This window comes from Heteronotia binoei, chromosome 21 (genome assembly GCF_032191835.1).
Source record: "Heteronotia binoei isolate CCM8104 ecotype False Entrance Well chromosome 21, APGP_CSIRO_Hbin_v1, whole genome shotgun sequence".
Taxonomy (NCBI): Eukaryota; Metazoa; Chordata; class Lepidosauria; order Squamata; family Gekkonidae; genus Heteronotia; species Heteronotia binoei.
In genome coordinates this window covers 57,867,968-57,883,616 of record NC_083243.1, presented here as the reverse complement: position 1 = coordinate 57,883,616, position 15,649 = coordinate 57,867,968, and the positions used below count along the sequence as shown (strand labels likewise).

At 40.3% G+C, this 15,649-nt stretch overlaps 1 protein-coding gene across 16 annotated transcripts in view; it reads right to left on the bottom strand.

Moving 5' to 3' along the window:
• The window catches only part of RALGAPA1 (Ral GTPase activating protein catalytic subunit alpha 1), a 177,027-nt gene that overhangs the window by 89,855 nt on the left and 71,523 nt on the right, over positions 1–15,649 (bottom strand). For all 16 annotated transcript variants that reach the window (XM_060262571.1, XM_060262572.1, XM_060262573.1 and 13 more), the window contains 7 exons: positions 12,960–13,136; positions 10,320–10,472; positions 6,276–6,469; positions 6,085–6,183; positions 5,829–5,984; positions 1,026–1,154; positions 380–505 (listed from right to left, as the gene is read on the bottom strand). In XM_060262571.1, coding sequence (XP_060118554.1) covers positions 380–505; positions 1,026–1,154; positions 5,829–5,984; positions 6,085–6,183; positions 6,276–6,469; positions 10,320–10,472; positions 12,960–13,136 — 1,034 coding nt within the window. The remainder of the gene's footprint in view (positions 1–379; positions 506–1,025; positions 1,155–5,828; positions 5,985–6,084; positions 6,184–6,275; positions 6,470–10,319; positions 10,473–12,959; positions 13,137–15,649) is intronic.

Below are 15,649 nucleotides of genomic sequence, written 5' to 3'. Positions count from 1 at the left end.
AATGTTTAAAAATCAGTCAAGAATGAGTGAAAGGATAGCAAATGTTCTTTTTACATTATCAAGAGAAAGGCTTGCTCCCTTCGGGGTGTTTTAGCCACATACCTTTGCTGATTATCTTGGGCCATTCATCTCTGGGCCCTGTACCACTGCCCACCTGCACAGCCATCACCTCTCCTCTCACAGAGAGAAGGCCTGAATTGTTGCTTCCTCCTCCCACAAAAACATACAAACATTAAAAAAAATAGATGCCCTTCACATCACTTTGGATAAATGGATTACTGGCTGGCCAGTACATGAAACTTAATATTCTTTCCTATTCAGAAGGGAAATGATTAAATATAACTATTTAACCATCCACTTAAAACAGTTCAAAACATACCTTAACGTCTGTGAACTGAGAAACAACAATGTCAGTAGTGTTTGGATGTAGAGCTGGGAGTTCACAGTATAAGTTGGGAAAGCAAACTAGAGATCCTAAGAGAACTTGTGCTTCTACTCGTGGTGCCTAAGTGAAAGAGAAGAAAGAAACATTTAATCTTCAGCTCCAAATTAAATGAAGCTTGAATATGCATAATTTCATTTTTGTAAGCATTTCATGGTATTCTGGCCTCTCCTACTCTTCCATCTCCCCCAAACTGTTAAAATTTAGATTGCAGAAGGGACCTATAACTTTTGCTTAGATTGTAGAGATTTTGTAGAGCTCTCATGAGGCTACCAAATAAATGAATATACAGAAAACCTGTAAAGAAATGAACTCTAACACCATGTATCAAAACCCCACCTAGTAAGAAGAGAATGTAAAATGTGTACACACATTAAATGTATAGCTTTATATACATCAAATGTATAGCTATATATATTCAGTATGTTGTGTGTGTTTGGTTACAGAACATCGATGGTATGACACTTACTAGAAGGCAAGCAAACATTATAAACAGCATACTGTTAGCATATATCTTAGGTACATGCAATCACAAACAAGTGTGCAAATCAACAGTAACACCTGAAACTGAATGATCACTTACATTAAGAAAAGATGATGCTGCCACTCTACCAGCTGCTATAATGAAGTCCATGACCAGTGTGGTAGCACCAGGCAAACCAAGTGAAAAAAACTGAGGAGAACAGTGCTTGATGATTGTATTTACAATATCCTTGAAAGAAAAGGAGCATACAACTACTTATTAGGTAAGTTTCTTACAGTGTTCATAAGGTTAAAGAAAAAAAAACACACCAAAATGACAAAGTCTGAAATTTGAAAGTCTGAATTGTCTATTCAGATTAGCAGTGGTTCTCCATGGTCTCAGGGAGGGGTCTTTCACATCACCTACTGCCAGATCTTTTAACTAGAGATACTGGGGAGTGGGACTGAACTTGAAACCTTCTGCATGTGAAGCAGATGCTCTATAACTGAACCATAGAAGTGTTCTGCTTTTTTACTTATGAGCAAATGTGAAGATTAATTTAATTTTACTTTACATCCTCATCATTCAAAGTTTAATCAGGTTTTCAGTTAAAAGATCTGGTAGAAGAAAGAAAGGAGAAATTGCTTCTGTGTTCTACACACTCCCCCCCCCCGACCCTAGCTTGTAACTTATGAATTGCATATGCATAGTTCCCCATTATTTAACTTCTGAGGAATGTGGATCCAAAAGACTAAAGAGAATGTACCTGGAGAGGGTGGTATGACAGAAAGGATGGATGCATTTTTATATAAACACTTATTCTACATCATATTACATTTTTAGTATAATAATAATAATAATAATAAATTTTATTTGTATCCCGCCCTCCCCGCCGAACCAGGCTCAGGGCGGCTGACAGGACATGGTCTACACCATGATTTGTATAAAACAATTTTAAAATATAGTTAATAAATACATTTAAAAACAGTTACATAAAAATTTAAAACTGCAATAAATTAGGTGCTATTTCCAATAGATGTATTCCGGCGGCTAGATATCGCTTTCAGGGTTCCTTATAAGCTTGCAGAAAGAGGGTGGTTTTGCAAGCCCTGCAGAACTGATTAAAGTCCCTCAGGGCTCGCACTTCCTCCGGTAGTTGATCCACCAGTGGGGGGCCATTATAGAGAAGGCCTGCTCCCTCGTTGCTTTCAGTTTGGCCTCCTTTGGTCCAGGGATCCTTAAAAGGTTTTGGGAGCTAGATCTTAGTGCTCTCTGGGGAACATGTGGAGAGAGGCGGTCCCTAAGGTAGGCAGGTCCTCGGCCATATAGATTCCATAACTATAGTATCTTCAGGATGTATCCAACAATAATCTCTTGTGCTGCTTTTCAGTATACTGTGTTCCATTTCCAAGTTTCTTTTCATGCTTACTATAAGGTTAAGGCTCTATATCACAATGATATTAACTATCGTATCCCATATAAAAGTAAGCATCACAATGTCAATATTTACATTTTCCTGTACCAATTATAAACAACATAATTCCAGCTACCAGGATATCAAACCTTTATTAAATTGCAGAAAACTTCAACCGCAACTAAAATCAAACTGAAAATTCAAGGATTTATATTTCCTTGTGGAAATGAAATATTCTGTTAAAATACTTACAAATTTACAGTTTATAGAATATATGTGTACAGAGAAACTTACTTTTCATTTAAAATAATGTTACATTTAATGTTACATTAAATTAGTTGAAATTCTTTTATGAGTCATCGTTAGTGGATTAAATACATATAGATTCCATAACTATAGTATCTTCAGGATGTAAGCTATATCAAGAATGCTAACTAAAGCACAGAATGTTTTGTAAACAAGCCTCAACTTGTGCACAAAGAAACAGAAATGTAATTACATTCCTTTGAAAATCCTGCCACAAGTAACATGCTGAGTATCAAGGCTGTCTGTCACCTTATAGATCTGCAGTTCAGCATGAGAAATCAAAGAGGATCCCTAACATTTGCTTTTCCTTCAAATTTAAGACTCCTGATTAAGACTCCTGAATATTGTCTCCACCAATCTGTGACAAAAAAAATCACTTGCCTGCTGTAATAAATGGAAATTTTCCAACTGATCAGTGGAAAATTTCTTAAATACATAGCAAAACTTATTTATGTCTGTGATTAGCTCTGTACATACAATATATCTACAGACAATATAATGTGCAGAGAGATGGAGAGGGAATGAATGTTGGCCACAGGGATTTTCACTTGGATACATCTTATCAGAATATATATTCAATTATATATATGTATCAGTATTTGGGATTCTTGGAAATACTGGTACCTGGGTCCCGTAGATGTCCTGAAATACTTGGGAATACCTGGGGACAGACTTCCAGGGATGCTTTTTTCTTCCTGCAAAAAGGATGACTGGGGGCATGTTCTACACAAGGCTATTGTGTCCTGCATTTCCTTGATTCCAACAATGAGCAGTGCTGAGTACTGGTACAGAAAGTCATAGCATGGTGGCATCAGGACCAGTGTTCCCTCTAGGCTGAGTTAGTGTAAGCTAGCTCACAGTTTTTTAGCCTCTGGTTCAAACATTTTTGTCTTAGCTCAGGAAAAACGGCCCCAGAGCAAACTAATTTATGCTGTAGCTCACAACTTTAATGTTAGTAGCTCACGAAGTAGAATTTTTGCTTTCAAGATTCCACAGCTTAGTGGGAGTATTGATCAGAACATGGATAAATTTTACTACAAATTATAGGAGGGGAGACTGGCACACAGCTTCATGTTTAATATTCTTGTGTATAGACACAAAAATATTTTCCAGAAGCATGTCATTCATGTTCAAAAATGATCCTGTTACCAGGATCTTACAGGAATTTCGATTCATAAGAACATCTTTGTTAGGCTGCATAGACCACTCATTCTAAGGTAACATTCTCACATACATGCATAATAGGAATAAATCTAGAACATATCCCATGAGTGCAAACTGTCTAGTCACAAATGCTTGCAAGTTAACATAGGAATAATAAGAAAGAAAAATGGTGAAAAGCAAATGGCAAATGCAGCACACAACAGGAAAAGGGAATAGAATTTTCTTCTAATATATAAGAGTGCTGCTAACTTTCTAAGACAAAAAGAAATCGGAATGGGATTACTGGAACCACTGTCTTTTTGTTTGCCAATGAACCTTAGATTTCTGGGAAGGTATTTTATTCAGCAGTATGACAGGTTCTTGGCAATTCTGTTGAAAAGGCACAGCCTTACCAGAACTGTTATAAATTGGTAATTAAGATGGTTTAGCAAGAAACTATACATATGAGACAAAGAGTTACAGTGCACTACCCTAAATTATTGTTCACTCAGATTTTGACAGACTGCCCAGAAGCCTCATATAACAATTACAAACTAAGATCCTGAGCTGACTTTCAGAAACAGAAGACAAAGTGGCAAACCTGTGTCTGGACCACAACACCTTTGACTGCGAAGAGACTCCTGATTAAAAGCTCCTCTAAACAAAACAATTCAATTCACAAGGAAAATTAACATTTCAGGAAGAAGGCTACTTTAGAACCCTTCTCCCTGACATCTAATTTACTATGTTCAGGGAACTTTCTCCCCTTTTTGAGGGGGTGGTGGTGGTAAGGAGGAACATTTAGTCATGCGAGCCTAAAATGATACAATCCAGATAGTGATTTACCATTTCCTTGTCATCTTGTTTGAACTGAGTCCCTGACTCCAGGCTATAATAATCTACTCTAATCATTTGCAAAATGTGTTCTTAAGACCTCCAGGGGTCTTATCAGGTGTCCCTCAGTGGGATGCTCAATAAACATCACTGAAAGACATTTACCACTATTTCTGATCTTACTTCGCTATATACAGCCACAGGAACTTGTTCTAGAATGGATTCTCAGTTTTCTCAGGGCAATCATGAACTCCAACAGGCCTAGTCATATAGGCTGTCATATAGAGGATGGTGTGGAATTGTTTTCTGTGGCCCCGGAAGGTAGGACCAGAACCAATGGGTTGAAATTAAATCAAAAGAGTTTCCGGCTCAACATTAGGAAGAATTTCCTGATAGTTAGAGCGATTCCTCAGTGGAACAGGCTTCCTCGGGAGGTGGTGGGCTCTCCTTCCTTGGAGGTTTTTAAACAGAGGCTAGATGGCCATCTGGCAGCAATGAAGATGCTGTGAATTTCGGGGGAGGTGCTTGTGAGTTTCTTGCATTGTGCAGGGGGTTGGACTAGATGACCCTGGAGGTCCCTTCCAACTCTATGATTCTAGTCAGCACTCCACACGAATTGACTATGCAACTAGAACACTCCCTAGGACAGGGGTCCCCAACCTCTTTGAGCCAGTGGCCACCTGTGGGTGGGGGCACAATCACAAAAAGTCTGCCAGGTGGAGCGAGTCACAAAATGTCTGCTGTAAGAGGCAGAGCCAACCACAAAATGTCAAGGATTGAGGTTATATATAACTCTAATAGTAACTCTTCAGCATTTCAGCCACAAGCTCTTTTTAACAGAATGCCTTTTAATCTGCACAGCCAATCAGAAGCCCTGCTTGACAAAAGCCCCTTTTAGCCCTGCCCATTTTCTAAAAGTACTCGGCAGGCACCAGAAAAAGTATTGGCAGACCTTGTGGCATCCATGGGCACTATGCTGGGGACCCCAGCCCTAGGATTTTCTACAACATGGAAACATTCTCCATTCGGCAAATCCATGTGGAAACAATTCCCTAAAGGCAGAAGGTTTAAAAAGCAACATGTGGGAGACAATTTAATTTAGGGTGGATTATTAAAGTTAAGATTGCTTTTACTATTCCTGATGAGACTAATGTACTTTTGAAAATATCTGAATAATATTCTCAGAGTAATGGCCATTTCTTTAAGATTATTTTTAAAATGCTTACCTGATCAACATGAAGTAGTCCACAGTGCATGATATTGTAGAAATGAGTTAAAAAGTCCCTATTTGGGGAAACATCTTGTCTTCGCTTCATTGTATTACAAATGAGTTTATAAGCATGTAATTTGCCTTGTTTGTATTTATCACTCAACATGGTTGCCTAATATTAAAAAAATGATAAAAAAATAAAGTCAGAATATTTCAAACATTATCACAACTTTTGTTTTGTTTTCTTACTGATTGCACTATGTTGTATTTACCTTGAAAAGCCACGGAGTAAGAATTCTCAGTGGAGGAATCAAAACAGGTGGAGAAGGAGATGTCATGTTATCAGCTGAAATGCCAAGATTATCTCTAATCTGGAATAATTTAGAAACACAACAGAAATGTATATTGAGGTAGATTCACAGTTTTGATTTAACATCAAAATTACATTTAACTTTCCAAATACCTTAGCAAGATTCTGCCAGAGTTCACAAAGGTAATCAAAAACTTGGGCATGTATTTCAGGATCCATAATGGAATTGACATCTCCTAAAATGCCTAACATTCGCCTCCACATTACAGTAGCGACATCTGCATGCCACCCAGTCAGGGTTCCTCCTGCCATCACACTACAACATTCAGATGGAAAATCACTAGTTTCTGTAACAGGAAAAAAACATACCATCAAGGCCAATGTCTCTTTAAAACACAAAGTTTAAATGGAAGTATTTATTTATTTATTTGATTTGATTTATATCCCGCCCTCCCCGCCGAAGCAAGTTCAGGGTGGCTGAATAGTGTTGCTACCTTAAAATGTGAATCCTTGTAAATATCTGATATAAATATCAGATTTGCATAATGCTGAGCCAACAGACGGGGAGAAATTTACACCCAGTGTTCTTTTAAGAGGATTCCTTTTCAATGTTTTCCATAAATAGCCCTTAAGTACATTTTAAAAAGCCCTCCTAAATTCAAGAATCACTGTCTGAAATTGGAAAGAGAGCCATTTAAGGATGAATTTAGGGAAGAAAGTAGTGTTCCCATGCACATGTGGCAGTTTACCTTTTAACAAAGGGAAGCTCCAAAAAAGCTTTTACTGAAGCTCCATTTCTATGGGGCATTTGTGGATGAGAAGTCAGAGACATTCAGGAGAGCATGTGAAATGTATGTGCCCGAGCCCTGAACACAGATATTGTATAAATAAATTTATTTATTGTTCTGAAGCAAGCTCCAGCACTTCACAAGCCTGGAACTATTGGTAGACTGGGGAATGCACAACTAAAGAATGGAATTATTGGTAGATTGGGAATGAACAACTAAAGAATGGAATTATTGGTAGATTGGGAATGAACAACTAAAGAATGTAAATCACTGTTAGTTGCTAGCTGCTCTTTTACATTTGTTTTCAATGGCTGATTAGTTTATATTCTACCATTTGGAAACAAGAATTAACAGACAGTGCCCATCACGGAAATTATGCAGTCATTAGTCTGCTGGGCAAATAAATTCAACTAAAATGGCAAAAGCATGCTAATTTTAAATATTAAGAAAGGGTCTTAAAACAAGTGATGAAATTCAGAGTGTTAAAACATTCAGTTTTCCAACAAATCTCAACTTTCATTCTGTGTTCAATCATCTCTCATTATTTCTGGATTGGTTTATGAGTTTCCTTAAGTATTAGTCATCTACATAAGGTACGTATGATTTTTACTAGGCATCCACTGGCAATGTAGAGAATGGATGGATACATATGGACATTCATTTTGTAAAATTCTGCTCCTTTTTATGGGGGAAGATATCAGGCACATTTGCATTTCATGTATGTCATATGTTATGGGGCATGTGAGGGATATCAATAACTTTAACTCAGAGCCAGTGTGGCATAGTGATCAGTGTGAGACTAGAGCCACAGATACCCAGATTTAAATTCTAACTTTGTCATGAAATTATCTGGGTCTTGTTGGACCAACCAGTCTCTCTCCGTCTATCCTAGCTGATGAGGTTGTTGTGAGGATAAAATGGAGAAAAAGGGAACTGCAAATTCTTTTCATGATGCTTTGACAACTGTGTGCTGCAAACCACAGCAGGAAGAATCCCAAAGACAAGTAGTTAATAAGCCAGAGATATTACTTGAGATTTCCAGTATATCCTGTTATTTTGGCTGCGGTAGTAGCAATATTTTCTGACTTCTGGACTAAGTAGCTCATGATCCATAGCAAAATAATTTAGTGCAGTGTTTCCCATTTGTAGGGTCGCGACCTGGTAGCCACGGAAGCCTCACTACCGGGTCACAAGAAAGGCCAAAGCTAGCCCCACCCCCAGCAAAGCATGACCTCTGCTCTGCTTCCTTCCTTCCCCCATCTGTCTGTTGTGCAGAGAAAAGCTAGTCTTGAAGACTGACTCAGGCTGCAAAGCCTGAGCTCTGTTCGGCTTCCTTCCTTCCTTCCCCCATCTCTCTGTTGTGCAGAGAAAAGCTAGCCTTGAAGACTGACACAGGCTGCAAAGTCTGAGCTCTGTTTGGCTTCCTTCCTTCCCCCGTCTCTGTGTTGTGCAGAGAAGGGCTGGGCTGCCTCTCCTTCCTTCTCCCCCTCTCCCAGTGTTTGAGAGAAAACCTGGCGTTCACTGGCACTTTAGACCCATGAAGTGTTCTTCAAGGTATGAGCTTTCCTGTGCCTTGCAGTTTGTTCTTTTGGGGAGATTTCCCTGGGAGGCATGGGCGGCAAAGAAGGGTGTGTGTTTTTTTTTCAGCCAAGAGGAGCAGGGAGTGGGCATTCCAGTAGCTATTTTTTTTTTTACCAAACGACCCCTAGGCAGAATTGTTGCTGCCTGAGGTCATCTGATGGTGAGGAAGGCTTTTTTTTCTCCCTCCCCCCCTCTTTCTTTCTTTCCCTGCAAGTGATGCTCTGTCTGTATTCTTGGTGCTGGGAGCGGGGGAAGCAACAGTGGGAGGGCTTCTAGTGCCCTGGCCCCACTGGTGGACATTCTGGAAGTGACATCACAGGAAAAGGTGGAGTTTTGGTTCAGTGTGCCCCAGAAGTGATAGCACTTGGCCCTTGACACCACAGGAAATGACATAATTCCTATCTCCCGGCTCCACCCCCAAATTTTTGTGGGTCACAAAGGAGAAGTGTAAAAATAACTGGGCCACGGGAAAGAAAAGTTTGGGAAACCCTGATATAGTGTAAACCTATTCACACATCAGATAGTCTGAGTAAAACCAATGCAAGGAAATGGGATGCAGCAGCCCCATGCCATGTCTGGACCCACCCACCTCATCCCTAGCCTTGCATACCATAATTACATAATGGTGAAACAGTAAGTAGAAGCATACAGCACAGGCCTGTAGCCATGGGGGCGGCTGGGGGGCAGGGTTTCTCTATTCAACTCCCCCTTAAAGCTCTGTGATCCCTCCATTGGGCCAAGACCCCAGACAGATGCTGCTGCCCCCCCCGCCAATCAGGTGATCGGTGGGTAAAACTGCTGCAGCAGCTGCTTCCCCCTTCCCTCCTCTTCTGCGGCTCCATGCCCCCCCGCAGCACCTCCTCCTCCCTCCTTCACACTTTTAAGGCCCAGGGAAGGGGCGATGAAGCACTGCTTCGGGCTCTTTAAAACGCAGCCCCCCCCCCCAATCAGTTGACCGGCAGGAAAACCCGCACAGAAGGCTGGCTGCTCGGCTCCTATGCCCCTCTGGTGTGCTCACAATCAGTGCTGGGGGCAAAGAGGCAAGGGCGATGCTGTTTTTTCCGTGGGTCGCTCGCTGCTGCTGCCCCGAGTGATGATCATGAGTGTGCTAGAGGGGCATAGGAGCTGAGCGGCCAGACTTCAACCATTTTTTCCCGTCAATCAGCTGATCAGCGGAGGGGGTGCCTTTTAAAGAGCCCAGACAGTGCTTCACCGCCCCTTCCCTGGGCCTTAAAAGTGTGAAGGAGGGAGGGAGGAGGCACCACAGGGTGGGTGGGTGCAGAGCTGCAGAAGAGGAGGGGAGGGGGGGCAGCAGCCACTGCAGCAGCATTTTACGCCCCCCTCCCCCCCAAAAAAATTTAACTGCTGGGCCTCACCACCAAAAATATTCTGGCTACGGGTCTGATATAGCATGTTAAAATTCTCAGTAAGTACAATCTTTACTTCCCCATCAATTTTGAAGGATATGAATTATTCATTAAGGTATATAAGCATGTAAGACTACATGCAGATATGCACCATTATATCAAATACATGGGGAGCACATTAAGGCAGGCACAGTGTCATCTCCTTTGCCCCATGTAGCATAGTGTCATCTCCTTTGCCCCATGTAGCATTGAGTTTACCCAATTGCTCTTGTGCCTAATTCACTCAACCATGTGTTTAAGAAATAAAGAGGATTATTTCTCAAAGCACAGATTGCAACACACGTGTTAAAAACATGACACAAAGAATACAAAGCAGTTTCCTCTGACAGCACCCCAAATTTAAAGCATCGCACATGGAAGAAAAGAAAGGCTAATCTTAAATTCTATATCTTAGATATTGCCTAGGTCATCTGGAGTCTGTAAAACGGAGTGATGGAGCTTCTCATCCAGCTGTAGATCCTTCTGTTCATTGTGATCTGCACTCAGAGTAGCAGGTGATGGTGTCTGGGACCGTGAACCTAGAGCAGACTGGATAGGTGACGCACTTTCAGAACCTGCAAGTAACATTTTGGCTATCAGAATAAACTATATTTATTCAAACTTTACTTTGATTGTCAAGCCACATTAAAGCTTACTCTGAATATCCAATTACAGTAAAAGGGAAAATTATACCCTGAGATGGGAGTCTGTACTCTAATCTAGTCAACTTTGTTAATCTACGTCAACTTTGTTATGGATACTGAAATAACAAAAAATAATTTATTAAATTACTTTCCCCAAACCTCCTTGTTTTAGTATATTCTTTTATGTTCATGTTAACTATAATATTAATACTTAATTATTTCATCTGTCTAAATTTGAAAGAGCGGCAGAAGCAAAATTAAGTCAGGACAGGATTGCTATTTATAGTCCAGAAGACATTACATAACTAGACTTACAAAAAACATTTTAGCAAAAAAACAAAGGAAAATAAAGAAGACAGATTCGCTTATGGCTCAGATTAAATAATTAATCAATAAAAGGATGTCATAAATAAACATTTTCCATAAGAAAAGGACTACTGGGAATTTTATTGGGACTAGTGATACTTAATGCAGTTAATAATAATAATAATTTAATAAATTATCTTGAAAGCCTCAAAGGTGAAATCCCAAGGAGAATCAACTCCAAAAGGACCTCTAAAGTTGGGTATACAGAAAACAAAACAGCAGCTGTGATCCTGTATAACTGCAAATGATTCACATTGGGGGAAAAATCCTAATCTTAAACACATGCAATCCAGGATGGATGTGGCTATAACTGCCTATCCAAGGATGTGGTAGAAATCTCATTTTAAAAGTGTCAATGTGCTATATTGCAGCAATGAAAAACACAAATCAGTGTTGGGAATTACTAGGGAAGTTATTTAAAGTTAAAATGGCAAACATTATAATGTACTTTCAAACATCTTTGGTATATTTATGCTTATAAAAATGTTTTCTAGTTTCCACATCTTAACGATGGTATTGCAAAGAGCATGAAAAAGCTACACAACAGAGCAGCTAAAATGATCCAAGAGTTAAAACAGCTAACAGTTTATGTTTCATGGAGACCACCTGACAAAAATCTTGTAAACGAATATACACCTTCCTTATGAGAAGAGACCAAATTGTCTTTCTTTCTTTAACTAAAAAACTCACTCAAGATGGGACATGATGGATTCTTCATTAAATTATGAATAGCAAAGAGAGCACAGAGAGATTTTCCCCTGTTTACTAGAACACAGGCTCACACAAATAAATTGATTGGCAATGCATTTGGGACAGACAAAAAGAAGCACTTATAGAATATGCTTGCACAAGACATGACGGCAACCACTGGCTAAGAAGGCTTTAATGGAGTTACAGAAAAACTTATGGAATATAGCAAGGGTGGCCAACGGTAGCTCTCCAGATGTTTTTTGCCTACAACTCCCATCAGCCCCGGCCATTGGCCATGCTGGCTGGGGCTGATGGGAGTTGTAGGCAAAAAACATCTGGAGGGCTACCACTGGCCACCCCTGGAATATAGCACTATCAGTAGCCAAAGCAATGGTAACAGAATGAAACCTCTTCTTTAGCATCTGTATGTTGAAGAACCAGTGCTGAAGAAAACATGGGAAGGCTTCAGCCTTCATATCCTACTGTATTAACTTGAAAGGAAGGTGATGTTGAATGTAAAATTACTCCTTTAAAATTATAAGCCCATTTTTACTGTACATAACTAACTTGCATGTAAATACAAGACAACCCCTTCTTTTTTATGGCAACTCACCACCACCCCCATCTTGCATTGGAGTAAATACTGTACTTGTAAGCATTTGATTGCACATATGTAGAAACAAAAATGTTGGACTAGAGCAATTACGGTCTGATGCAGCAAGGCAATTCCTTATGTGTATAAATATACATTTCACAAACATCAAATGCCATGCATCAAACCCCTGACCCATGTTTTAACCTCAGAGAACCTCAGAGAAATTTAAGTATCTTCAGGGCTTGGAGAGGGAAGCTGTTAAATAGGAAAAAAGCTAATATGCATAAGTACTTATAAATGCTTTGCTTTGAACAAGCCTACTTTTATGATACACCACACTTCAATCAGTTCTCTATACAATGCTTCTAAGAGCAGGACTGCAAAATTTCACACATGTAATCAACTGTATCACTTCTGAATTTGTATAGCAACCCTAGGTTCAGACACATCTGCCACCTACTGTCCACCCTCCATTGTTACACTGCTTAAATTATTACTTCTGTGAGGAGTTAAATGTACAAGAGACCTGCTGAGTTAATGAACAAAACCTCTAAAAGACAAGATTTTATGTGGAAACAGTCTCTCATTAAGTGCATGATACAAGCCTCTGAAATCTGTACAGTTTGTTACTAAATAAGCACAAAACTATAATAGTTAAAACACATACAAAGCATACACAAGAAACTGCACAGCTTTACTTTTTAGTACTGGGAGAGAAGGACAACAGAAATATCTACACTCAGTTTGTTTTTGCTGCTCAGCCTTACCAGTAATAGTTGCTACTTCAGCAGACAATGGTTGCTGATTGAGACTGCTGGTTTCAGAATCAATGTGAAGTGTTGTCAGACTAGCCACTTCCTGTTCTTCAGCACTTTGCTGAGGTCCTGAACCTGCATCAGACACCACAGAACCTGCTGTGTCACCCTCAGGAGCAAAACTGAAATCTACAACAAAGAAGAAAAGGTTAAATGTCCCATGCTCAGATCCAGATTACATGTATAGCTTTTACGCATTTCCAAAACACAGTTCTCTGATTTTGTAGATGCTAAAGATACTTTACCCTGCCTTATTATGTATAACAAATATATTTTATATCTAAAGGTGGGACAAGCCTGGATTTGTTTTTTTACTCTACTAAGGAAATGAATTGTTCTCACTTTTTCTCTTCCTGCTCCAACCCCTAGAAAGGAATTAAAATTACCACAAACTCAAGGTGAGTTTTTTACAGCTTGCTTGTGCCCTGCTTGAAGACATCAAAGGTAAATTGTACGTCTATACAGAAAGGGAAAAGATGAAAACTGCTTGTCTTCAGCAGGTTGAAAAGCTGGCGGCAAAGGGTAAACTTCTCTCCAGTCAGAAGGGCACAGCCAGTAAACAAAATCCCATTTCAAGAGAAACCCTTCCCAGTTTCAAAACATGAACAATTGAGAAAGAGACTACCATTAAAAATAAGGCGGAACAGTTCTGGATTCCCAGACAGGGCCAACTAATAGAAAAGAAAAACCACAGCACAAAATATATAAAGTTAGGAAAGGATTTTTACACAAATCCACAATGGGGCTCTACTGCACTGATGCAATCTCACCATGAAAACGCTTGAAAGAGACAGCAGAGAAGGTCTGCCTGCTTCCTGAAGACTGATATATCAAGTGTGAGTCTAGATGTTGCTAAGCTCAGCTGAGGAATCTGGATGTAGAAGAAACATCCTACAAATTCTTTTCTGGCAGGTGTTGGGATAGGAGGGGAGACAATAGTAAGGAGCAGTGGTCATTTTGTAGAAAAACAGGTGGTGGAGCTCATCCAGGGATTGTTATGCAGCTGCACATGTTATTCAATGGACAAGGAGAGGTGGAATTCTCAGAAGGAGGAGATGGAACTCTCAGAAATGTGCTGGAGCTATGCTCCTGTGAGCTCCTACTGAATCTAAGGCCTGGAAGGAGTCTGCTGTTGTCCTTTTCATAGGTCTCAGACTAAACAGCTGCAACAGAGATGTCTGGGCAAATAACACTGGGGGACAGGTAAGAAAAAAAAGAACCCACCTGCTCAGATCCTTTCCCTTCCATGATGAGAGAGCTGCCAGGATCAGTTAAACTCAAGGCTGTAAAAGCCATAACCTATGTCTACTCTCACTCCTCCTTACCTTGCTTTATTAAAGAGCACCAAGTCAAACAGAAAGAAAATCAGAAGGACAGAAAATATACAACTGGCTGGCTGAGCAGTTACTCCAAAAGCACTGCACGAGTAGAGATGCCATCATCCATCAGAAAGCAAATATAAAAACTAGCAGAACTCAGAGCTGAACATCAGCTTTACTGTTATCAAAGATTTCAGGTTTTCACGGCTGGTAACATCATTAGGGTTTGTAGAATCTTTCGGGATCAAGTGCCGTGTTCTACTGGAGAAAGTTTTTCCTTCCAGACGTTTCGTTCTCAGCTGCGGAGAACATCCTCAGTGGCGTTGCAGCTGGAGCAGGCGCTCAGACCTTCTTGGCTGCTGTGCATTGAGTAGGGCCAGGGCTGCTGGAGAGCTGCTATTTCTAGGCTGGAGGGGGTGTGATGAAAGGGCAATTGGTTTGTGGATGTGCCCATTGTTTGGTGGGGCTTCCTGGAAGGGAAGTGATAAGGAAACTGGCTGTTGAATGTGACCATTGTTCCGTGTTAATTGCTGGGAGGGTTGGAAGGGGTTTGAAGATAAGGAAGATGGTTGTTGACTGTGCTGATTGTTCTGTGGAATTTGCTGGTTGTTCTGAGACTTTCTGCAATTTATAGTCTGTAGGGTGTTTTGCAGAGCTGGGTACCAAGATTGGTGGATGAAAATGCCTTCTTCCTTTGTTAAAATTGTGCTGGTGTTTGTAAATCTCAATAGCTTCTCTGTTCAGGCGGGTATGATAATGTGAGACCGTAGAAAGGACTTCAATTCTTTCAAAGTGGATGACGTGGTCTCCTTCTTGAAGTGCATGTTCAGCTACAGCTGATTTTTCTGGCTGAAACAAGCGACAGTGTCTCTTGTGTTCGGTGAGACGGGTGTTGATACTGCGTTGGGTAGTGCCAATGTAGACTGCACCACAGGAACAGGGTATTTTGTAGACTCCAGGGGTTGAAAGCTTTACTGCTGTTACCTTTGGACTGAAGAGGAGTTGACCCTTTGCTGCCTGTTCTTCTACTATTTGAACAAGACAGGTGATACAACTTCACAAACCCTCAAGCAATTCCAGACACCATTAAGTTCCCAAGAGCCTCAAGCAAGGAATATACAAGCTCCCCAGTTCCTTCCAAACTTTTCTCTAAATCTCCTCAGATTCAGGGAAGTGTCTTGCTTATTTTTACCACCTCTTTTATTTCTACCCAGGGAAGCTGCAAGAATTCACATCTCTAATGTAACAGTCCCAGTTGAAAACACACTTTTGGTTTCCTATAAATCTCCTCCTTGCTCCCAAAAGGAAGAAATCTGGAGCATA